Source organism: Lampetra planeri, chromosome 51, assembly GCF_965212315.1.
Source record: "Lampetra planeri chromosome 51, kcLamPlan1.2.h2, whole genome shotgun sequence".
NCBI lineage: Eukaryota > Metazoa > Chordata > Hyperoartia > Petromyzontiformes > Petromyzontidae > Lampetra > Lampetra planeri.
The window spans coordinates 3084092-3109663 of record NC_136157.1 but is presented as its reverse complement, the minus strand read 5'-3'; the positions used below and the strand labels follow the sequence as shown (position 1 = coordinate 3109663).

At 53.9% G+C, this 25572-nt stretch overlaps 1 protein-coding gene across 3 annotated transcripts in view; it reads left to right on the top strand.

Moving 5' to 3' along the window:
- SCHIP1 (schwannomin interacting protein 1) overlaps window positions 1–25572 on the top strand; it is an 81865-nt gene that overhangs the window by 37859 nt on the left and 18434 nt on the right. For all 3 annotated transcript variants that reach the window (XM_078616455.1, XM_078616456.1, XM_078616457.1), the window contains exons 2-3: window positions 17536–17654; window positions 20054–20174. In XM_078616455.1, the coding sequence (XP_078472581.1) occupies window positions 17536–17654; window positions 20054–20174 (240 nt within the window). The remainder of the gene's footprint in view (window positions 1–17535; window positions 17655–20053; window positions 20175–25572) is intronic.

The following is a 25572-nucleotide window of genomic DNA, read 5'->3' as shown; positions in this document are numbered from 1 at the left end:
AGAGAGACACGTAAACTCCAAATATACAGCAGGCGTCAGGGTCGGGATCGTACCCACGACCTCCTGTAGACCAGGCGAGATAGTTAGCATCTCCTAGCCACCGTGGTGATGATGATGAGAGAGAAACACGCAAACCACAAATATACAACAGGCGTCAGGGTCGGGATCGAACCCACGATCCTCCTGTAGACCAGGCGAGGTAGTTAACAATTCCTAGCTATCGTGATGATGAGAGAGAGAGAGAGACGCAATATCCAAATCTACAGCAGGTGTCAGGGTCGGGATCTAACCCACGACCTCCTGTAGACCAGGCCAGGTAGTTAACATCTAGCCACCATGATGATGATGAGAGAGAGACACGCAAAATACAACTATACAGCAGGCGTCAGGGTCGGGATCGAACCCACGACCTCCTGTATACCAGCCGAGGTAGTTAACATATCCTAGCCACCGTGATGATGAGAGAGAGAGAGACGCAAATTCCAAATCTACAGCAGGTGTCAGGGTCGGGATCGAACCCACGACCTCCTGTAGACCAGGCGAGGTAGTTAACATCTCCTAGCCACCGTGATGATGAGAGAGAGCAACGCAAACTCCAAATCTACAGCAGACGTCAGGGTCGGGATCGAACTCACTATCCTCATGTATACCAGGCGAGGTAGTCAACATCTCCTAGCCACTGTGATGATGATGAAAGAGAGACACGTAAACTCCAAATATACAGCAGGCGTCAGGGTCGGGATCGTACCCACGACCTCCTGTAGACCAGGCGAGATAGTTAGCATCTCCTAGCCACCGTGGTGATGATGATGAGAGAGAAACACGCAAACCACAAATATACAACAGGCGTCAGGGTCGGGATCGAACCCACGATCCTCCTGTAGACCAGGCGAGGTAGTTAACAATTCCTAGCTATCGTGATGATGAGAGAGAGAGAGAGACGCAATATCCAAATCTACAGCAGGTGTCAGGGTCGGGATCTAACCCACGACCTCCTGTAGACCAGGCCAGGTAGTTAACATCTAGCCACCATGATGATGATGAGAGAGAGACACGCAAAATACAACTATACAGCAGGCGTCAGGGTCGGGATCGAACCCACGACCTCCTGTATACCAGCCGAGGTAGTTAACATATCCTAGCCACCGTGATGATGATGAGAGAGAGACACGCAAACTCCAAATATACAGCAGTTGTCAGGGTCGGGATCGAACCCACGACCTCCTGTAGACCAGGCGAGGTAGTTATCGTCTCCCCACCACAGCAACATCCTAGGGCTGGTGGTAGACAGCACGGCTCTCTCTCGATTGCATCTCCACCGCAGCAGCCTGTACACCATGCGGGGAAGAGACAATCACACCACCGTGGCGCCCCTTAAACAAGTAAAGTAATCAAGTCCCTCTTTGACGCACCCGGGCAGGGAGCTCGCTCTCCATCGCTCCGCTTCATAAAGGGGGTCCCAGGCGGAGGATGCGGCAGTCCGGGTGGGTGGGCTGCCGAGTCTTGGGGGTCACGCCATGGGATGGGAGGCTCGCTGGGAAGTGGGGGGGGGCGGGGTACGGTGGGTGGCTGGAGCCAAGCTGGACAATGAGCCTCTAACAAGGATGTTGCTGGGCAACGTGCTTCGCCTGCCCGTGGGTTTTGTGCTCAGCCAAAACAGTGTCGTTATTCTTAGCCTGTCTGGTGGCCTGCAGGAAGGAAATGTATCGCGCGGTGTTATGTAAGAACGGTGGAGAGGTTGCGGCGGCAGTGGCTGTTGGCTCGCTGCGCTATGAACCGGGCAACTCGAGTTCGATTCCTGCCCAGGGCTAACGTCAGTGCAGGGTGATTACATGAACAGGTCCTGGTTAGCAAGGCCGTCATTATAATATATATTGGGGGACACATCCCCCCCAATATTCAAATATGCTAAAATTAAATAATTGCTATGCTATGTGAATAAAAACAACAATTTGCTAAGCCTTGGCCACAATATCTGGACTTCTCTTCATATAAATCAATGCATAGATTTATGTTTATATGATAGTGGTTATGGTTGTACTTTATTAATCCCTAATCTCTGCCATTACATACAATGAAACAATAAATGGTAAAAAAGTTCAAACAGAGCAATGTAATACAATACACTATTAGACATTATTGTAAAAAATAAATAAAAAGTCCATCCCATGTGTTGGTCAATTTTTTTATATTTTAGGCAGGAAATTCTTTTAAAATTCGATTTTTTTTCTGGGTTGGAACCCCCCAACACCCTGGAAGATTTGGTCTCCCCCAATGCTGGTTAGCAACATTCATTCCCACTTCATCGACCGGCACGGTGAAGCACTGTACGGTCAAAAAAATTCCCCATGACCGCACAACTGTCGGGAGACTTTCATCCAGCGGTAGAGCCAGGCGCGATGTCCCCCACCTTATCGACACAGTGTTCATTCACAGCACTCTCATCTCTCTTCGCACTGCTCTGTCCCTTCATTGCCCCAAGTTCCCGCAACGTTGCCCGCTGCGAGAGGCGCCACAGACTCGTGTCCGTGCTTGCTCCGTGCTACGATGGCCGCTCGACGTTTTTGGCGCCGCTGTGGCCTCCGTGCTCTGCAACAGCCATCTGAGAGAGGTTGACAAACTTGGACATAGCGCTCACGTTTTTTTATTTCTGGTTTTGTTTGGTTACATTATTCCCCCCCCCCCCCCCCCCACCAAATCCCCTTTCGTCTATTTTCTTCCTCTCTTTTCTTAAATGCACCGCTCCCGATCGTTACCCCTTCCCGTGGTAGGGCAGCGACTCCGGACGCCCACCGGTCGACCCCTCGCTTTCAGGGCGGATTGCGCCAATCTTTATCGCGCGTCATACCTGCCGTTTCTTTTTCCCTTCCCCCTTTTTGAAATCTACTATGTATTCTGGTTCCTGAATGACGAAACTTTTTTCCCAACGGCGATAAACGGCGCGAGTGGTGACTGGAGCCCGATGAGCGCCGTGCCCGGCACGACGACCTCCCCCCCCCGCCCCAACACCGTCGAGTTCACCGTGGTCACGTGGGGCACCTCTCGACGTTTTCTGTTTGCGTGTGCGACGTAAAAAACTTGAATCGCGTCATTGGATGTGCGCGCTGGTGGGAACCGTGCGCGACGCGGCCGCCGAGAGCTCAGCGCGTGCGGCCACGCGACCCCCCCCGCCCCCCCCCCCCCCCCCCTAGCGCTTGGCCTCACCACCAGGCCTCACCACCAAGATCCTCGCGCGTCCCTTGCGCGGTGAAATCCCGCGAAACGGCGCGGAGTTTTACGGGTCCGAAATCTGCCTTGGCACAGCCCTCGACCACCTCGCAAGCTTTGCCAGTGCCTCCCGCCGCGTCCTCCGCCTGCTCATGAGTTCCATCGGGTCCCGGGGTCCCTGTAATTGAATTGGCATCGCCTCCCAATAGGCTCTGTTTGGTCGTGCGCTGGCAGCTGGCTGCGCGGATCGTCCGTGGAGCTCCCGAGGTGCTCGCTTGAGCCGCGCAGGCTGCTGCGGTAGAGATGCAATCGAGAGAGAGCCGTGCTCCGTTTGGCTTTACGATGGCTGTCCACCACCAGCCCTAGGATGTTCCCGTGATGGAGAGATGTTAACTACCTCGCCTGGTATACGGGAGGTCGTGGGTTTGATCCCGACCCTGACGCCTGCTGTGTATTTGGAGTTTGCGTGCTCTCCCCGTCGTCGCGTGGATTTTGACCCGGGTTTTCCACTTTTTCTCTCCCCATTGAGAATCAACGTGCGTTAAGGGTGTTTGGCTACTGCTCTGCATTTCGACGTGATAATAAGCCACCACGTTGAGCTATCATTTGTGGCCAGGTCGCTTCTGAAAAAGAGCAAATATCGCTCAGTAAAATAAAAAATGGCTTAGTGTAGAAACCAACACCACTGCGGGGTTCGTATTGTTGTGTGCATGGCCACAGCCGTGCCACGCTCGGGGTGCCTGCCGCCGCAACGTCGTCCTGCCCGGGCCGCCCTCTCCGCACGCCCGTTGTGGCCTCCCACCGCTGGGCAGTACAGCCACAGGGCGACGCAACCCAGTGGTCGTTGCAGGAACTTGCGGTTCGAGTCCAGCGACCAGCCCCCCCCCCCACCCGGTTGATGGTGCGGGACGTGTTAACCGTAATCAGGCGGCGCCATGTGCTTCACGGCGGACGGCAAACTTTGAACAAGAGTAGCCCCCCCCCCCCTCGCCGCGTATTGGCGTCACGGTTCGAAACTTTCCCGAATTTCCTAAAATCCCCGCAAATGATTTAATGGGGTTGAAACCACACCGCAGCATCGCCCCCCCCTACCCCCCCCCTGTACTCGTCTGTGAAATGCAGCACCTACACCAAAATCGTCGCGCTCTACGAACGGCACGGATGCCAAAATCTGCTAAATTAATGTCACGGCGTGCGCTTTGCGTACAGAGCTCTTCAGGGACACGGCGTCAGACAGAGCCGCAGCGAGTCCGGCCTCACTACGAGCCGGTGAAGGGGTGGCCACTCCCTCTTCGGTGTTCAGTGTTCCCTTCCTACTCCTCGCGCCCCCCTTCCCCCAGCCCCCCACCCCCCGCGTCTCGCGGTAGCTTTGCGTTTTAACCTCGGCAGGGAATAGAGTGGTGCGAGATTGAAGCACTCGAACGGGGAGCATCGCAACCGTCGCCACAAATCTGCGCCGCCTTGGCCGCCGCGACAGGTCCTCACTTGTCACCATGACACAAGACCCACCACCCCACCACCCACCGCCGCTTCACCCCGCGTGCGTCCATAATACGTGACACGGCTCTCAACGCTCGGCGCCACCACGGGAGGACACGCGCCGACTCGATGGTGGTGGGGGGGCAGTGGCATCGGTGATGACGAGCAAGGTTGCAGAGGTCGTAGGGATGAGCTCAGTAGTAAACTTTCTGCAACGTATTCTTGGTTCTTTCGGTAAAGTCACGTAGAAGGGAAATAATAAAATAATATAAATATAAAGAAAAATTTCTTGCTGTGGATTTCACACCTGATGATGATTGCTTGTGTTGCAGTCGAAACGTCGTGATAATTGTTATTGTTTTATATTTTAATATTAATATTATTTATTATTTCCCTTCTACGTGACTTTACCGAAAGAACCAAGAATATGAATCCCTGCAGTCACGAAAGCTTTAAATCAAACTTTCTGCAACTTGATACGTGTAAATGGTCGTTTAAAAGATTTGTTTGAGAATGACGCGCGTGACCCCGCCACCCCCCCCCCCTACTGTCGGGACCGCCGCTGCATTTGCAGGCGATCAAAACGAGGGTCGTACGGCGGAACTCCGGTAGCCCACGGCGATATTGGGAACCAACGCGTGTTCTGTACGATCCTCATTACACCGACGTGGAGGTTATTTTTGTGATCCGCGGAAAAATGTATATCTGCGCCGATCACGGTATGTGCCGCGGATTATTGGAGGAACGATCCGCGCAAATCCATTAATCCCTCAAAAGTGGCGGAATTCGGCGGAAGCACGACATCGTGGCTCGCGGCAAAATAAACCATTTTGAGGATTACGCGATCGCGACATTTGCTCAGACCCAAATGGCGCAAAACGTTTTGCCGTTTTTAGACGTCACGCGCAAGTCTTACAAGTTAAAATAATATCTATTTTCCACTAAACTAGCAGCCACGCACGCCCTTTGGACGTGAACGTCGTCCGTCCGCCCGCCCGACCGACGTGGTTGAGGAGGAAATGCAGCTGGGCGCACTGGGACGCGCAGCAACCCAGGAGGTAATCCAGGCAGGAATCCAGCCAGCAAAGCTTTTTTCTCACTAAATTAGCATGACAAAAGTACGTCGAAATAAAATTGGGAAGTAAAATCGTTCGCGGTTTGCATTGCAGGCGCGACTTATTCGAACGGAAAATTTTGGCCATGCGAGCAGTTCGACACGCATATGGAGAGTGTATAAAACCGAATTTAATTGGTGAATGGACGCATCGTTTTTTTTTGCCCACATCATCATCATCACGGTAATCGCCACCCCCATCGCTGTTAGTCCATCGCAGTAGAATAACCATGGCGACAAGATGTACATTTACATACAAATTGTCAACTCAGACTTGTTCCCCTTCTCAGTTTAAAATTTTTCTTCTCTCGGAGTGAACGGAGTGGAACGATTTGCTATAAAACACCAGCTGGCTTGGGTAATGAAAGGTAATGAAAGATGATAACAATAACTACCAACAACGTCTCAAACGGTGGAAATTAAATTAACCTCTCGGTCGTTGTTCAATGCGGCGTGGTTCCGTTTCATCTTCGCGGGGGGAGAACGTTTTGAATATTTGATGTTGTTTGCTAGTTTCTGGAGACACGTGCCCGCCAAGGGGCACTTGGCAGGGCAGAAGCAGCAGCCAGGGCGCCACGGTGGCGAGATGTTAACTACCTCTCCTGGTATACAGGAGGTCGTGGGGTCGATCGTGACCCTGACGACGCCCGTATATTTGAAGTTTGTGCGTCTCTCTCCCCGTGGTCGGGTGGATTTTTCACCGGGTCCTCCCGTCCACATTTAGACTCGACGTGCGTTTCGAGTTACTTGGCTGCTGTACATTTCCACACGGCGATAAGCCATTTGTCAGTGGGACCTTACCCGGTAAAATAAACTTAAAAAAAAATAGTTGTAAAGAGTAAATAGAGCATCATCCCGGCACTCCGTCACCTCGCACCTCCCTATCGCCCATCGCTGGCACGGCTTGCCCGTTATGTCAAGCACGTTGCGACCGCTACACGAGCTCGTGACCGCCCCCGCCGCTCCGCGTGCATCCCCTTCCCCCAGCCCCCGTGTTGTCGCGCCACCACCGTGCGGGCGAGTCCGTCTTGGCGGGGCAGGATCGTTCGGCGGCTCCGGCGGCGCCGACTCATCGCGCGACAGGGCCGTGGTCGGTCGCCGCGTCGCGGGCGTGCTTTCAGATGCGCTGCTCCTGCGGCCGTCCTTATGATATTTCTGAATCCACTGGGTGCTATTAGATCCAAATAGAAAATTCATTTTTTTAGAACTGCTTTTTGTGTTGTCATCCCCCCCCCCCCCCCAAGTCCGCACCTCCGATTAGCACGGTTGGCTACGTACGGTGGTGCGGAAGACGTTCAACGTACGTACGTGCGGGTGGGGGGGGGGGTGCGGGGGGGGACCGCCGTGACAGATGTTGTGCCGCGACGAGACGCTGGCGCCGCTGGTCGCGCGCTAGAGCCGGATACGGCTGCTGATGGAGCGCAGCGCCGGGGAGGAGATGGTGGGCCATAAAACGAAGGGTGCTCTCAAGGCGAGGCTGCCCGTCAATCATCGCAAGGTGACGTCGAGTTTGCCGGAAATGTTAACGGAATTTTTTATTTTTTACGGAGGGCGGTCGGGGGGGGGGGGAAGCATAAATCTGAGCGGGATGCTGGAGCGGTGTTCTGGGCCTGGGCAAAGGGTTGAGATGGCTCCGCTGGGACGATGCGATGGACATAACGTGGTATCGTTGATAACGATGATAGGTGTGCCTGGAAAGGTATAATAAGCTTGTTAGTCGTTGTGTTTTTTGATATACGAATATTTTTTTTGGTTTAACATGTAGGCTTTCGCGACCAATATCATCCATAAGAACGTGCCAATTCGTCACTAGTACAGCACACCGGTGTGTTGGAGAGCCAAGCCACAACATTTACATTGTAAAATTTACATTCTCAGAATTAGGGTTCGAATGGGGTGGGGTGGAGGTGGGGTGGAGGTGGGGCGTCCGGGCTCGCTGCCCTCCCTCGGTACGGGGTCACGATCGGGAGCAGTTTATATAAGGGGGGAGTGAAAGTATCGTTGTATTTTGTAGGTGTCTTGCAGGTATATTGCGTATCATCACCCAGACGGAATGTTGCCGCTGTGGTGGTGTTGTTCATGGTTTGAGCACTGAACGAGCCGAGGGACCACTGCTTTCATTCGAGTGAAACAAAAATGTAACAAACAATACATATTTGTATTTTACCAGGTAAGACCCGCTGAGCTGTGTATAGCTCTTTTGCAGAAGCGACCTGGCCACAAATGATAGCTCAGTGAAGAAGCTTTTGTGGAAATTTACAGCAGCCAAACACTCTCAACGCGCGATGTCGATTCTTCGTGGGGAGCGATAAACCGGAGGACCCCGGAGAAAAATCCACGCGAGAGAGAGAGAGATGCGCAAACTCCAAATATACAGCAGCAGGCATCAGGGTCTGGATCGAATCCACGACCTCATGTATACCAGGCGAGGGAGTTAACATTTCACTACCGTGGCACCCTTTCCCCACCTGTCCACCAAGCAATACGAAGTGCGCGGTGGGGTAAAGTATGGGTAATCCCACTTCATCCAAGATTTCTGAACAGTGTGGAAAAGTAGGCCAAAGCACTCCTCCAACAAGGGGTTCTCCCGTCAGGTTCCAGGGGAGGGACTCCCTTCCGCCAGCAGTGGCGTGAGCAAGCGATCGATCGCAGGGCTGCACCTCGACCCGTTTGTCTGTACGGTAATCTGTACAGTCCTCGTTTTTCTCTACGGTAATTGCCGTATTTATAAAAAAAAAAACGTCTCACCGCTGCCTCTACGAAAAAGCGGTGGCTTGCTCCAGCGTGGCGGTGGCACCTGATGCATTTATTTTTTACGGCTCCGAATTTGCCAGCTGCCTTGGCGGCAGAACAAACCGTTTTTATTGGTAATTGCCGCCTCGACCGATACACGCGGCCGTGAATTATTTAGCGCTTGGCTGCGCTCTCCCGGGGCTGCGCTAACTTTTAAGGATAACAAAAAAATAAGTAGGTAAAAAAAAAATATTCTCTCCCGGGGAAAAATAAATGGACGTCGCCTCCTTTGCACCGCGCGACCAATTTGAGTTGTTGACGCCAGGCCGAGCGTTGCAACCCCCCCGCGAAGCTCCGAGAGGAGCTCGGTAGATTTTTCCACTGCGGAAGCCGAGCCGAGCCGTGCCCAAGACGGACAGAAGAGTCTCTGTCTTTGTCTTTCCGACAGACCTGTTCTTCACCTGAGGACGGCTGCTTGTATTGTGGCCGAAACGTCGTCGTGAGAATTGTATTTTATTATGTTTTATGTTTATTATTTTATTATTTCCCTTCTACGTGACACTACCGAAAGAACCAAGAAGATGAATCCCTGCAGTCACGAAAGCTTTACATCGATAGACAGAAGAGGTTAGGGCTTATGTCCGAGTGCAGGGCCGCCGACAACCGTACGCTTGTTGAACTTGTGTTGCGCCACCCTACGCAGCCAACCGTGCCAATCGGAGGTGCGGGGTGGGAAGGGCAGCAGACTAAACACGAAAAGCAGTGCTCAAGAAATTAGTTTTCATTCTTGATGATTTAAAAGTGCGTAGCTACCAGTGGCTTCCTAACACTGTAACGGAAGGAAGAGCGTTCCACATGGCCACAAAGCGGCGGTGCTGCAGCTGCTGCCGCTCAATGAAGAGCCGCGGAAGTCGCGCGCGACGACCGAGCTGGAGTCTCGTGCATGACCAAAATCAGCTGCTGTATATTTGGAGTTTGCGTGTCTCTCTCTGTCTCCCCGTGGTCGCGTGTATTTTTCCTGCAGGTCCTCTGGTTTTTTCCTCCACATTTAGAATTAATATGATGGGTGTAGGAGTATTTTGCTGCATTTCCACATAAGCTTCTTCGCTGAGCTATCATTTATGGCCAGCTCACTTCTGACAAAGAGCTATATATCGTATTCTTTGGGTCTTTCGTTTATTTATTTTTACCAAAAGACCCAAAGAGTATGAATGCCTGCAGTCACGGAAGCTTTAAGTGAGCTATATATAGCTTAGTGAGTCTTCCCTGGTAAAATACAATTAGGTTTTTTTGTGTCTTAGTTTAAATCGAATGCTGCTTTCAATTTTCGCACGATGGATGAGCCGCTTCGTCGAGCTATCATTTGTGATTGAGTTACATAGCTCAGTGGACCTCACACCTGGTATGGAAAAACAATAGTTTAGTTTTAGATGTCTTCTTGTGAGGTCATCAGGATCACAAATTGGGTTTGGCTCGGCTCCGGCAAATAGCCGGTGAGGAAAAAAAAAATCCCCTACCGTGAGTTCCCGTCGCTAGTGAAGCTCGCGGTGTACCAGAGGCTGCCGGTACGTGCAGCGAAACGTCGGACATCGTGCCGAACAACACCACGGCACAGCCCAAATGATAGCGATAACGAAACTTATTAATTCCGCAAGCTTTTCCTTTAAGTGCACGCGAATTGGTGGCTGGGGCACGTTTTCAGCACGAATTAAATCCATTAAAAAGTAGCGGCAGGAGAAATAACAATAATCGTCAAAACGACAAAACGCGCCACGCGTAACTTCCCACAGATGCCGTGTGCCTTGCCCCGTAGCAGGAGACGTGGGGGGGGCGGGGGGCGGGGCGAGTGAATGGCAGCGGTGGAACGGGAAGGAAGCTACAGTTTAGGACCGGCCTAATTAAGAACCATCTGCTTAAACGTGTGCGTACATCAAAGATGCCCTGCAGGAGATGAGCTAATGAGCGGGGAGGGCTATCGGGAGCCTCTCACGCTCTCCTAGCGCACTGCTTTGTTTACACAGTTGCGGGGGGGCGGGGGGGTGTAAACAAATCGAGGGACGGCACGAGGACCCCCGCAGCCTCGCCCAGAGGCCCTCCGTGCCGCGGGTCAGAGGGCCTTTGCTGGGCGGGGCACCGTTATCCAACGCCGCTCCGACATCAACTTGTGGGACCACCCGCACTTTACCCCACCGCGCACGTTGTATTGCTGCTGGGTGGGCAGGTGGGCAAAGGGCGCCACGGTGGCGAGATGTTGACCACCTCGCCTGGTATACAGGAGGTCGTGGGTTCGATCCCGACCCTGACGCCTGCTGCTGTGTATTTGGAGTTTGCGTGTCTCTCTCCCCGTGGTCGCGTGGATTCTTCTCCAGGTTCTCCGGTTTTTTCCTCCGCATTGAGAAACACGTGTTTAGGGTGTTCAGCTGATATAAATTTCCTTGATTGAGATATCATTTGTGGCCGTGTCGCTTCTTAACAAAGAGCTGTATAGCTCAGTGGGCCTTACCTGGTAAAATAATTTAAAAAAAATTGGTTTAATATAACGGGACTGGGGGTGGGGCAGCGGGGGCGATGAAAGAGAGAGACCGAGAGAGTGGGAGCGACGGAGAGCCGCTTTTATTTAGAAATTTCCGGAACTCATTAAATACAGCCTTTGAGCATCGTCGAGAAATTACCTTGAAAGTCAACCAGAATCAGATGCTGAAGTGATTCCCACCAAGAGCACATTTTAGTTACCCCGTGCTGTTAAATAAAAAAAAATTGTTTAGTTTAAATAAGGCCCCCCCCCCCCCCTGCTTTGAGCCTGAACTTGCCCCGTCGTCGCGCGGATCGTCGCGACCTCGGCGGCACTGACGGCGACGACGAGGGGGGCCTGGGGGGAGCGCCGTACGGACCGCGGATCATGCCGGACGCGTCGCGCCGAGGGGGTGTGGCGGATTTTTGCGCAGGCGTCAGACATTGGACCCCCACTCTGAAGTTATTGTCGGCGTTTGGGGTGGCGCAATCCGTGCCACCTTCCACCAATATCATCAGGTCAGCCAATCCGTGAACTCGGACAATATTTTTCGATACGTGTATATATAGCCACTGTTTGCTTCATTGTGCCACTGTGTATGTATATTTGTTGAACTTTTTTTGCACCACCGCACGTAGCCAACCGGTGCGGGGGGAGGACAACACACTAAACAGAAAAAGCAATACGAAATAAATGAGTTTTCAATTAAGACGACCTAAAAGTGCGTAGTTCCAGTGGTTTCCTAACATCGGAAGAAAGAGCGTTCCAGACGGCCGCAGAAGTGCGTCTGCAAGCGCGCGATGCGGTGAGCACCGCCTTTGTTCGACGGCCAACTACAAGCCTCTGCGACTGAGAGGATGGCCGGCGTTCTCGTGATAGGGGCCTTCCATAAATGACGTCACGCATCTGGGGGGGGGGGGGGTCAGACATTTGTGACGATGTGTGACGAGGGGGGAGGGGGGTTTGAGAAATGTGACGTCACATCAAAATGCGCAACTTTAAATAAATGTAGACAACACGTTCTACTTAATTAAATAAACTTTTAAATAAATGTTTTCTCCTACAACATCATAGTGCAGCGCCACATTAAATACGCACTACAATGACAATAGTTGAAAGCGATTTGAAGCATGTTTCAAAAAAAATTGGGGGGGGGGGGAGCAGAGCTTTGTGACGTCATATTTGAGGGGGGGGGGTCTGACTTTTTGTGACGCCGTGTGACGATGGAGGGGGGGGGGTCAAAATCGTCCAAAATCGCGTGACGTCATTTATGGACGGCCCCATGGTGGTTCACGCTCCTCGGTGAGATCGGCGAGCCACTGCGGTTCGCTTGGGCGAGGCGCGCTTTGTGCGCAGTGAGCGCGACCTCAAACCGGCGGCGGAGGCGGTGGCATGGGCCTTCGCGGCCTTGAGGGGAGTCCTATGGGACGAGGCCACCCTGCATCAGCGAGAAGCAGGCGTCGGGGCCGGCGGGCAGAGGCGGAGCGAGTGCTCCTCGCTGGGGTACGAGGGACCTGCTCAACTAACGGGGCTACGGAGACCGAGGCGTCGCTTAGTTGTTAATATTATTATCATGTTTAATGCTGTAAGGCACAAGGTGGATTACGCGGGAGATTTATCAGACAGCAGCGGGGGGGAGGGAATGTAGAGGGGAACCATTTCACTCGGGGGGGGGAAGGGTTCTGGTGTCGAGTGGCCGGGCATTGTTAAACGGAGCGACTGTGGGTCATCTGAGACACCAGCGATGCCTCCAGCGGTTCCACCACCGTTGCACTCTTACGGGAGCAGCGCAGTGCAAAGCAGAGGTGGAGAACCCTCTCCGTAAGAATTCAAATCTCGGGCCATGCCAAACGGAGTTGTGGGTGGTATCTGGCTCGCAGGCCGTAGGTTCCCCGCTGCGTAAAGAGGCAGCTGCAGCAGGAGGCGGCGGTAGGGGTGGCCACCTCCGAGGTACGAACGTACGTACGTTGAACTGTTTTTTCGCCTTCCCGCGCCTACTCATCGGATGTGCGGGAAGGACGACAAGCTAACACTACCGGGAGGACTTTCAAGTAAATGCATCGGCTCGAGCGGTGCATTTATCACGCAAAGCCATACCGAACCGGGTCGTTCATACGTTCATATCCCAGCATGACTTGGACAGCGACATCGACGAGAGGACAATCGTGGGAAAGCCACGACAGTGGCAGCCCTCGGCGACAGTGACAAGGTCGTAGTCTCCGTCTCATCTTCCCTCCTGGCTTCCTCCGATTGCCCCACGCCCCCCCCCTCCCCCAGTAATTTTTTTCAGCGATCCGGCACGGGGCGGCACTTGCGGCGGCCTTGCCGTGATGGAGGGAAACAGCTGCGTGACCCGCGGACAGGGCCCTAGGAATACTCTGCTGACGTGCCCCCCCCCCCCCCAAAACACCCCCCCCATCCCGTCCGTCCTGCGGCCCTCCCCCTTCCTTCAACCGCATCACCGGGCCTCGCACTCTCGGCTTCACCGGAGACTCGACCCGCTTCGAGCCGTCACCGGCCGTTTCTTAATCTCCACCCTCCGCGCTCGAGGCGTGAAGCGGGATCCCCTAGGGCCCTGCGCTCCCTTCTCTTTCCGATTGCATTCATCCGCAAACGTTTCCACCACCCCCCCCCCCAACCCGCTAGAGTAGAGATATGACCTACTACAAGGTAAGGAGGGATTGCGAAGCGCGGTGATTAATGCTGGTGTCGCCGACGCGTTACCGCAGTGGGGCTTTTTGTAGAGGGGGTTGTGAGTGGTGGGGGGGGGGGGGTGTGGGGTGGTGACCACGTGCAGATTTTGAATGTAAAGCGTCAAAAGAAAAAGCCCTCCGCGTTCATCGCTTCCTCTCTCGCCTCTCCCCGCCGCCTTTGGGAGCGTGGCCCATCGTTTTACCTGTTCGCTCACGAGGCCTCGGGAATTGCGATGGGCGAATGTGTCGCGCGGCGAACGTACGATCTGCTTTTTATGAATAAGACCCTGTGGAAATCCGGGTTCTGCTCCGTATTTGAAGTGCACTAATAATAATAATGCATTGGCGTGCGTGCTCCTCTGATTAACGAGGTCGGCCACGTACGGCGCGAAAGAGCGCTGCCCACCATAGGCACGTATCGTACTGCCGCGGCGTAACGGGTCCGCGCACACCGGACCTGCGATCCAGAGGTCTGCGGTTCCCGTCGATCTCTTGGCGCGGCAGATTGACACGGTGGGTTACTCCCTAAAATCCCACCCCCCCCCCCACCCCCGACCTACCACCTGTGTCCACCCAGAAGTATAGATCGGTACAACCGCGGTCAGTCGATCGGCAGGGAGAGTGCGGTGGGGCAAAGTGTGGGCACTGCCCATCTCTTCCAAGACGCCTGGCCAACGTGGAAGAGGAGGCTCAGTCGCCTGCCTGGAGCGGTGGCGTTTCTGCCGAAAGTGGCAAGCGAGCAAGTGATTGCAGCGCCGCGCCTTCACCGGATATCGAGCGTGTTTATTGTTTTGTGGGGGGGGGGAAGGTGTTTCAACGTCGATCGCAAAGTTACTTCTCTCGCGTCTTCCTTTCCAGTTGCCGCCGACTCACTTCGCCATTAATAACAAAACGCGTCCTTTGTTATAGACCCCCTCATTGGTTTTTCTAACGCAAAAATCCATTACGAAATTACCCATTAGGCTCACGAGCGATGATGGCGGCAGAATTGTGTGCGGCGCCCGCTCGCCGTCCGCACGGTTGCTCTCCTCGCAGCGGTGCACCGTTCAGGTTCCGGGCGCCACCGTGGCGAGATGTTAACGACAGGAGGTCGTGGGTTCGATCCCGACCCTGACGCCTGCTGTGTATTTGGAGTTTGCGTGTCTCTCTCTCTCATCATCATCACCGTGGCTAAGAGATGTTAACTACCTCGCCTGGTCTACAGGAGGTCGTGGGTTCGATCCCGACCCTGACGCCTGTTGTATATTTGGAGTTTGCGTGTCTCTCTCTCTCATCATCATCACCGTGGCTAAGAGATGTTAACTACCTCGCCTGGTTTACAGGAGGTCGTGGGTTCGATCCCGACCCTGACGCCTGCTGTGTATTTGGAGTTTGCGTGTCTCTCTCTCTCATCATCATCACCGTGGCTAAGAGATGTTAACTACCTCGCCTGGTCTACAGGAGGTCGTGGGTTCGATCCCGACCCTGACGCCTGTTGTATATTTGGAGTTTGCGTGTCTCTCTCTCTCATCATCATCACCGTGGCTAAGAGATGTTAACTACCTCGCCTGGTTTACAGGAGGTCGTGGGTTCGATCCCGACCCTGACGCCTGTTGTATATTTGGAGTTTGCGTGTCTCTCTCTCTCATCATCATCACCGTGGCTAAGAGATGTTAACTACCTCGCCTGGTTTACAGGAGGTCGTGGGTTCGATCCCGACCCTGACGCCTGTTGTATATTTGGAGTTTGCGTGTCTCTCTCTCTCATCATCATCACCGTGGCTAAGAGATGTTAACTACCTCGCCTGGTCTACAGGAGGTCGTGGGTTCGATCCCGACCCTGACGCCTGTTGTATATTTGGAGTTTGCGTGTCTCTCTCTCATCATCATCACGGTTGCTAAGAGATGTTAACTACCTCGCCTGGTCTACAGGAGGTCGTGGGTTCGATCCCGACCCTGACGCCTGTTGTATATTTGGAGTTTGCGTGTCTCTCTCTCTCATCATCATCACGGTGGCTAAGATATGTTAACTACCTCGCCTGGTCTACAGGAGGTCGTGGGTTCGATCCCGACCCTGACGCCTGCTGTGTATTTGGAGTTTGCGGTGTCTCTCGCCCCGTGGTCGCGTGGATTTTTTTCTCCCGAGAACTCCGGTTTTTCCCTCCACATTTAGAAACGTGCGTTCAGAGTGTTTGGCTACTGATATAAATATTTCCACATTATGATAAGCCACTTTGTTGTTGAGCTATCATTTGTGGCCAGGTAGCTTCTGAACAAGAGCTTAGTGGCTATAGTAAAAAAAAATACCCACAGCAAAGCATTTTTTGTACTTTGCTGTGCTGCATTATGAAGAGAGATTACTAAACCATTTGATGGGTATAATGTATTTAATGAGAACTCATATAGGTCAGTGGACCTTACTTTATTTGTGCGTCGTGTGTATTTCTCGGTAAAAAAAAAAATGCTAAACATTATTTGGCGATGCTGCTGCCGCTGCGGCGTTTGTGGCCGTGCACAAGCACAAACAACAAAGCACATGGCTTCAGCACGTGTGTCGGTCACACTGTGTGTGGCCTTTCAAGGAAAACAATAGAAAAATTATATTTGTATACAATAGGTGACGTTTGAATGTGTGTGTTCTGAAGCAGGGCCATTGCCCGAAACGTCGGTCGATTGCATCGAGAAAAGAAAAGAAAAACAAGAAAATTGGTTGCTGTTAAAATAAAATTATTCGGAGAGAAATGCAGACGCAACAGCGTATTGTGTAACATCCTGACGTGCACTTGTCCTCCGGGTGTGTGAATTGTCAGGGAAGCAGACAGGGCAAAACACGTGAATATTTTCACATTTCCATGTTGCCCTGGTTTGTGTCTCTAAGGCTTGGGCCACAACCAACCCTTTGATAAATGTGCCTCTTTTTTTTTCCTCGTGGGAGAATCCCAGATGGCAAAGCAACTTTATTTTATAAAAACAAAAGAGTAACTTTATATTCACAATTCAGAATGTAATATTGTAGGAATCTCGATTAAATGACAGTACCGGTGTAAACTTGCATAATGCACACGGTCTGACATATGCCCGTGTAGCCTCATGGAGCTCCAATGAAGGGCGGAAACTATGCGCACCAGGCATTGAACTCTTTATCAGGCTGAGTCAACCTAGGGGAAGCCCAGGACCAGTTTATATATCACTTGCCAGCTTTGGTGCGCTAAGCACTGGTCCCATCACTCCCCGCACTCTGTACACACACACACACACGTGTCAATTAAGTGCAAGGTTTTAACGATTTTTGGCCACAGTGATTCTTTTCATAAAATTCAACAGCAGAGGTTCGGGTAAAAAAAAACCCAATCATTAACGGTGAGCTCACGGAATAAAGTGGTGGGTGTCCCATCGCCCCCCCACCTCTCGCCTCCCCCAATGTATCGTATTTTTGCAATGACACAGAGCGAAGCACCGCACAGAACACATTAAGCATCTGCAGCCATCTCCCAAGATTTCGCTGAATGTATGCAAATTTGACGATTCGCGTGACCTGCCCCCCCCCCACCCAGGGCGCGCGTTCACGATTCCCGGCACTCGGGGGGGCGAGGGGGGGGGGCGCGGGGGGAGGGGGGGCGGGAGGGCTCGTGTGACAGCAGCAGCCCCACGTGGCGGCTTGTCCCCAGATGCCCCCCACGCTTGGCCGTGGATGTTGAATCCCGTTGTCAATAACCCGCCGAGGAGTTTAACCACCGCCCCCCCCTCATTGTCCCCCCGCTCCCCCCCCCCCCTCCTCCACGCTCGGCCCCCCCCACCCCCGGCCTTGCCTCTTGACAGGCGCAGAGGAACGAGCGCGAGTCCATCCGCCAGAAGCTCGCCCTGGGAGGCTTCTTCGACGATGGGCCCGGCATCTACACGAACTGCAGCAAGAGCGGCAAGCCGAGCCTCTCGTCCAGGTGATGGGACATCCACCTGTGTGTTGTGTGTGTGTGTGGTGTGTGTGTGTGGTGTTTGTGGGGTGGTGTGTGTGGTGTGTGGTGTGTGTGTGTGGTGTTTGTGGGGTGTGTGTGGTGTGTGTACTGTGTGTGTGTGTGGTGTGGGGTGTTTGGTGTGTGTGTGTGGTGTGTGCGGTGTGTGGTGTGTGTGTGGTGTGTGTAGTGTGGTGTGTTTGGTGTGTGTGGTGTGTGTGTGTGTGTGGTGTGTGTGTGGTGTGTGTGGTATGTGTGTGGTGTGGGGTGTTTGGTGTGTGTGTGTGGTGTGTGTGTGGTGTGCGGTGTGTGCGGTGTGTGCGGTGTGTGGTGTGTGTGGTGTGTGTGATGTATGTGGTGTGTGTGCGGTGTATGTGTGTGGTGTGTGTGCGTGGTGTGTGTGCGATGTGTGGTGGTGTGTGTGGTGTGTGCGGTGTGTGTGTGTGGTTGTGTGTGTGTGCGGTGTGTGTGTGCGGTGTGTGGTGTGTGTGTGTGGTGTGTGCGGTGTGTGGTGAGTGTGGTGTGTGGTATGTGTGTGTGCGGTGTGTGTGTGGTGTGTGTGTGTGGTGTGTGTGCGGTGTGTGTGGTAGACCGGCCTAAATGTTTCTCAACGGTGAACATGTTCCATTAGGGGGGGGGAGGTCCACGTTTCGCAAGTAAAGAGTAGGGAGGGCACGATTGTGGCCGAGAAGACCCGAAGCTACGTGTGGTGCGACAGACGAGGTAGCTTCATTGATACCGACTCCAATTGCCTGATTTCAAGTGGCAAGGCATTCCACAGTTTGGGTGCCACGCTAACAAAAGCCCGATCACCAAAAGTGCTGAGCAGTTTGAGATCAGAAGATATTAAGGACCTTGATAATGGAATATATAAATGTATCAGTTCCTGCAGGTAATCTGCGGTAAGCCCTTTTAAAGCTTTATAGGTCAATAGCATCAGTTTATCTTCCGATTTCCATCCCGATGAATCGGAAGAAAAACTAAAATAAAATACATTTACCGGTACGTCTTCCGGTCGGAGGCAGCCAGGAAGGAGGCCGCCACGAGACGGAGACATTCGTTGGCCAAGTTGGGAATTCTGCCCTCGTGCTCCCACAAGGCCACGCGGGACGGCGTGTGGCACGGTTTGGCGCCACCAATCGTAGGGTGTGGCCGTGTCGCCGCTGCTGCGGTTCTCCGCGTGCGAGCACAAGGTCTTAAATAAAATAAAACGGCTCAGCCGTGTGGGGGGGGGGGGGTTAATTCCACGCAGCGGGACCCCGTGCCGGCCACGCCGCGGCGCCGGAGGCTCTCGCCGGTCGGCGCGAGCGCGGCGGTGGCGCCACGGCAGAGCGAGTGGCTGCGCGTGTCCGTCACGCGTGGCAGATAGAGGGCCTCGCGGAGGGATGCCTATAAAGAGAAGTGCATTGGCAGACACGCAGGAGACCGGCAGACAGAGGGAGGGAGGCGTAGACTTTGGCACGGCTGACGCACGCAGCATGCCGCACATGGACAGAGAGAGAGAGGATACAGCTGCAGTTGCGCGCAGACTGACATTGATGCGTAGTGTTAATAATACTTTCATTTTAAACACAACGCTGCACATCAATTGTACGCAAGGAGCAAATCCCATCTACGTGGCTGGCTACGCATGGCGCGAAAGAAGCCCAGCACACAGGCAGACACACACACACCAAGCGTATGGAAACCCTGCTGCCGAGCAAAATGAATAAACAAATTAAGAATTCGCACCCAAAACACGAACCTCGGACTGACGTTGGCTCTCACTGAACCTCAACGCCATGGTGCGGCCCCCAAGAGAACACGCTGCCCTGTGGTGTCGCTGTCGCGAGTGCAGGTGGTGCAACTGCACGGGGGCCCTACGGTTCGGGAGGGAGTCGGATGCCGGCCAAGGCAACCGATGCCCCCCTCCCCCCCCCCCATTGAATTCCTTGCACCAGATGGACAGACGAATGAACAGACAATAACAACAACCGCCATTCGCCACTAAGTGGCGGTGACGTCACCACGACGCTTGTGCCAGGCCATGTGCACCTTGAGGCCACGTGAAGTGTCGAACGCCCGCTGGCAGGAGGTCACGGCGCAGACCCAGCAGGTGCCACGGGTCGACTGACTGAGATGTCTGAGACGACTGGCTGATGCACCACCTGTGCCCCCTACTGTGCCAACCACAGTGGCTAAACGGGGGCTCTGGACAGGTGCGAGGGGCTGGTAACCCCTCCACCCTCAATTTATTACCACGAAACTACGAATTAAACATAAATATGAACAGACAATAAACATTGACACACAGACATAGGAACAAACTAACGGGCAGGCAGATGAACAAACTAACAAACGGACAGACAGACATGCTGACGACGGTCTGGTGCGCTGCTGTGCCGCAGGCTGCAGAGCGGCATGAACCTGCAGATCTGCTTCGTCAACGACAGCGGCAGTGACAAGGACAGCGACGCCGATGACAGCAGCAAGACCGACGCGAGCCCCGACACCCCCCTCTCCCCGGTGGTACGTCCCCGTCGCGCGCACACGACGCCGCATGTGGGACAGACTGTTGTCGCTTTCGGGGTGGGGTCACTCGGGTTTGGCACGGTTTCTCCGTTTCGCTAAACACGCGCACACACGCGCACACACGCGCACACACGCGCACACACGCGCACACACGCGGACGGCGTTGTCTCGCGAGGTTCAGGTTAATCGCAACCTAGCGGCCGTAAAGGCGTCGTATTTCTTCTTCCGCGTAAGATTATTCCAAAATGATCGGTTCAACGGCAGTAGCGGTGGAATGCGAGTTAAGCTGAATAATTATTCTACACGCAGGCTTTAACGACCATTATTATGATTCATCATTCGTTTATTTTGGGGTACGATGCACATTTCTACTCGACATAACACGAAAGGAAGCGATTATGAATCTTAATGATAATAATGAGAGTAAATGAATGTGGCTGCATAGGTTTTCGTGGTTGTGCCGTAGAGATGCTTGCGGCTTGCGCCCCGCGTTGTCAGGAATGATGTCCGGCGTGTCACTCCACGCTCTGGAAGCTTCTTCAGGAACTTGACCACCACAACGAGACGTCGGTAACGAGACGGATACCTCTCGGCGGCCGATCAAACCGCTCGCACGCGACCATTGTCCTTCCCCCGCGCCTCCGATCGGCACGGTTGGCTACGTGTGGCGTGGAAAAAGTTCAACGTGCATTGATGAAAAAAATGTTGCCCGGCGGAATATTATGCAAATGTTCGAGTGGCAGCGTCGCAGTTCTCGCCAAGGTGCACGAACCATCATCACGAGGACGCTGGTCATCCTCGCAAGCAGCGGCTTCTGGCTCGCCGTCGAACAAAGACGGTCATCGCATCGCGCCCTTTCAGACGCGCTTCTGCGGCCGTCTGGAACGCTCTTCCGATATTAGGAAGCCACTGGAGCGGTGCACTTTCAAATCGAGAACGAAAACGAATTTCTTTAGAACTGCATTTAGTGTTTGGTTTGTTGTCCTTCCCCCGCACCTCCGATCAGCATGGTTGGCTACGTGCGGTGGTGCAAAAAAAGTTCAACAAACATACATACACAGTGGCACAATGAAGCAAACAGTGGCTATATTTATACACGTATCGAAATATATTGGCCGAGTTCACGGATTGGCTGACCTGATGATATTGGTAGAAGGTGGCTCGGATTGCGCCACCCCTAACCCCGACAATAACTTCAGAGTGGGGGTCCAATGTCTGCCGGCTTTAGTCGACTCAGGCCCGAAGAGAGATGTCTGCACAAAAATCCACCAGCGGTGAGGGATCGGACCAAAGACCTCCCAGCGGGTCGGTCTCGTCTGACCGGGCCCGAGGATGGAGACTCAGAATAAACCCATCGCCCGGTCGAGATTACCATCGCACACCGTCACCGCTCGCCGAGCCTCCGCAGCCTCCATTCAAACCGCGGGCGGCAAGCACGGGGCCCAGTTCGCTCTCACGCCGACGCCTCCTGGAAAGTGGAATATCAAACGCCGACCGGCGTTTTCACCGAACTACGAGAGTGCAACGGCACCGACGGCGGTCGCGGTGGCACGCTCCGTCGTGCTCGCGCGCCCGGAGCGATGCGGCTCGGGATGACGCGCGTGGGGGGAGGGGGTGGGGGGGTATGGGACGGGGGTGGTGAGCCGAGGGTAGAAGGCATCGTCAATAACGGCCGCATAATCGGACCGTATGTCACGGGACCCTGCGTTTAATCAGTGCCATTATTCGAATGCTTTGTTTTATTACCGTGTGTTAAACGCCACCGGGACGTGAGTGCGTGTGTGTGTGCGTGCGCGTCTGTGTCTGCCTCGCAATGTTGTTGTTGTTGTTGCCGTGCATACATTATCCTGGTATTATTTGTGGCCATTCGTGGCTCGAATTCCCTTTGCGAAAAACAAAAATGAACTCGCCAAGCCCTCGTCTAGATTTAAATGCAGGCGGCGAATTAGGTGTGAAAATGCGTTCGTAATAATTGTTACTTTACAGCCATTTATGGTCAATCCGCAGCTGGATGAAGACTGCCCCACACCATATCAGTCACGGGTGTTGCTTGACCATACTTCACCATACTGGGTCAAGTGAATTGGTGATGGGCGGAGAGGTAAGGAGCCCAGCGGGGAATCGGACGTTACTCATCGCCGATGTTAGCCGTGTGGCTGGGAGTCAAACAGAGGTCACCAGGTTCGTTATCGCAGTGCGCTGACCGCTGCACCACCGCTCCACCGCCGGCCGACGGCGACAGGATGCAACGACGGCTCGCGGCCCGCCCAGCGGTCGCCGGCTCGGGTCTCTCCGTGCGGCGGTTGCAATCGAGTTTCATTTCGCCGGGTGAGAATTTCAAAGAGACGGGGAGAATCTCATTTGCGAGGCTGAGCCGGGTGTCAACGGAGCAACTTTCTTCAATTTCCCCCCACACCCCCCCACCACTTCCCGTCCACCCAGCTGCAATGTCCGTGCGGCACGATGACGGTTGCCACCGCCCACGCCCACGGAGCGACCGGCACGGCAGGCAGGGAGAGGTGAAGGGAGCGGTGTGCGGGAGGCGAAATTGCGGGAAAAATAAAATCCAAACGGGCACGACGACGGCGGCGGCGTCTGTCTGTGGCGCGATGTCGCGTCCCCGTCGCTCATTAATCTGCCGCTCGTTTGAAGCGTTCCGCGTCGTGACTCGGCGGCGTGGGGGGCCGATTGAAGTGGCGGGCGGGCCGCTCGCTCGCTCTGATGGACGCGGGCGGCTGTGGTGGGGGGCGAGGGAAAAGTGACGCGCTAATGGGATTCACGCCGTCGCCTCCCTTGCGGTGCGTGTACGCGCGCGCCGCATCGCAAGCGACATCTTAAAACGAATCCCACCGTGAGCCGCGGAGATTATGGGGGGGGGGGGGGGGGGGGGGGGGTGGGGGGGGGGCGCTTGCTTTTATTATTATCAACAAAGCGGACGCTGCCGCGGTGTGATGGTCAGTGCACCGCGCTTGCAATCCACAGGTAGCCAGTTCGATCTGCCTCTAGCGGCGATTGAATATCATCGCTGCATCTGTCCACCAATCAACATCAATGAGTTAGTCGGGGTGCGACAGGTCGCGTGCGGTTGAGAGAGGCGGTGGGTGCCCTCACTTCTTAGAAGAGGTCCGGCCAGCGTGGGAGGCTCGGACAAAAGACTCGCTAGACGGGGGCCCACTACAGCGCTCCGTTCCGGCTCGCAATCCGGAGGTCGCCGGCTCGATTGGATCTCCCGGCGCGGCGCTTGAGGCTACGGTTGCAGGTTCCTTAAATCCACACTAGTCCCCCCCGATCTCCACCTGCCTCTGTCCACCGAGCATCATGAGCGGGTTCACCACAGTCGATTGGCTGGTGGCCTGTGGTGGGGTAAAGTGTGGCCACACTCGCCTCGTTCAGGACGTTTGGCCGGCGCGGAAGAGCGCTCTCTAATGGAGGCCCTCAAGTCAGCAGTGGAGTGAGCAGGCAATTGCAGGGCGGCGCCTTTACCTTTCTTTACTTACCCGTTACTACTTGCTGTGCGTGTTCGCATCACAACTGACGTCTCAAAGAAATCCCACGGTGAGCCCGAGAGATTATCGGTGGTGTCTCAAGTTACAAATGTTCTCGTGAATATTCTAAATATTTTTCTTATTATTATTTCGTTGCACCCTTGACGATGCTCTCTGAACGTCGTCGCCACAGCCGGTAGGTTCCTGGCCCCTTGCTGATGGACGCCCGTTGGCTTCATCACCATTAAACACGTGAAAAGGATTTCACAAAAACCTGGCACGAACTATGTGGCGTTGGAGTAGTTTTTCAAATGTTGTCACCGGCTAGACCTTGGAGTCTGCGCACTCGATGTTGTTCAAAGCAAGCGGCCGACGGGATTTTCGTGCCGCTATGGGGTGGGGGGGGGGTTGGGGGGTATCTGAACTTTCCAGCCTGGGCCCTCTGCAGCCGTCGTTCCGAGTTAGAATGCGGTCCGTGTCGTTTGTTGTGGCCGCTAACTGGTTGGTCTCGGTGGGGGAGGGGGGTGGGTGGCGATGGGAGGCTGGGAGGGGGGGAGGGCGATCTCACGAAGGGTTTTTAATCCGGCAGGGCGGTCGTCGTGAGTCGAGCCAACACGAACGGCGCACAAAAAAAATGGTTCGCCGTTTACCGCGTTCGTCGTCGCAACGCGGCGGTCGCTAATCACGGCGGAGCGCGACGGAAGGATGCGGGGCTGGGCAGGCCGTGGCGCACGAGCCGGTCGCGGCCGACAGTTGAAACCGTGAGTGAGTGAGTGAAATTATTTCGGTGAAAAATTGACTGAGGGCTCTTGGTCAACCGATGAACACGACTTTCAAAAGTTGCGCGGATGTTGGGCGGCCACAAAGAGCACGGCACCGACGATGACCAAACGAACGCTGCTGCCGCCGCTGCGTTGGTAGCGGTGCACAAGCACGGCCAACGCAAACACCAAACACGGTCGTCAGTTGGCACTGCCGTGAAGAGGGAAACAAAACTCAAGAGGCAACGCCGCGGGCGACGGGGTAGCAGAGAGATACAGGCCACAGGGATTGCGTAAATAACCGTTGGAGACTGCACTATACATCACGGGGCCCTAACGTCGTGACATTTTAACAATCAATTAAAACATTTTATATGCTTTAACAATCACTGCTTGGTGAGGTTTTCTCGAGCTTGCTTGCACGGGCTATTCTCCAGCCATTGCCTCCGACGAGTCCATCTTCTGGGATGATGAACCCTTTCCGATGACGTACACGTACGTACGTCATTGGAACGGAAAAAATAAAATAACTTTATCGGTACGTCTTCAGGTAGGAAGACGTGCCGAGGCTCCCACAAGGCCGTGCGGGAGGGCGTGTGGTGCAGTTAGGCACCAGCTGTGATAGTGCGGTCGTGTCGCTACAGTTCTTTGCGGTGAGTACAATGTCTTTAAAAACAACGGCGCTGCTTCGCCTCTCTAAATAAAATGAACGCTGAACCGCTCACGCGTTCTGAGATTCAGCGGTGAACGGGAACCCCCACACCCTGCAACTTGCAGACGTCTCGGAACGGTGAAGGGTTAAACACTGGAAAGCAGAACCCTGGTGACCGAGGATCTTGACACCGAAGGACGATTTTTGTTGTTGTTGCCAACTTTATGGCAGCGCCGTCTCGCGAGTCACCGTGAGACGGCGCCCGTGGCAAAGAGCTTCGTGGCTTATCGGATTCCTCCATACTCTTAGGTTTTTTCGGTCAAGTCACGTAGGTAAAAAAATTAAATAAAAAATATAATTTGAAATCATAATAATAGAAATATTTCATATTATTAAATATTATTAGGAAGATAGAAATACATATTATTTATTTTTTTTACCTACGTGACTATACCGAAAAAACCTAAGAGTATGAATCCTTGCAGTCACGAAAGCTT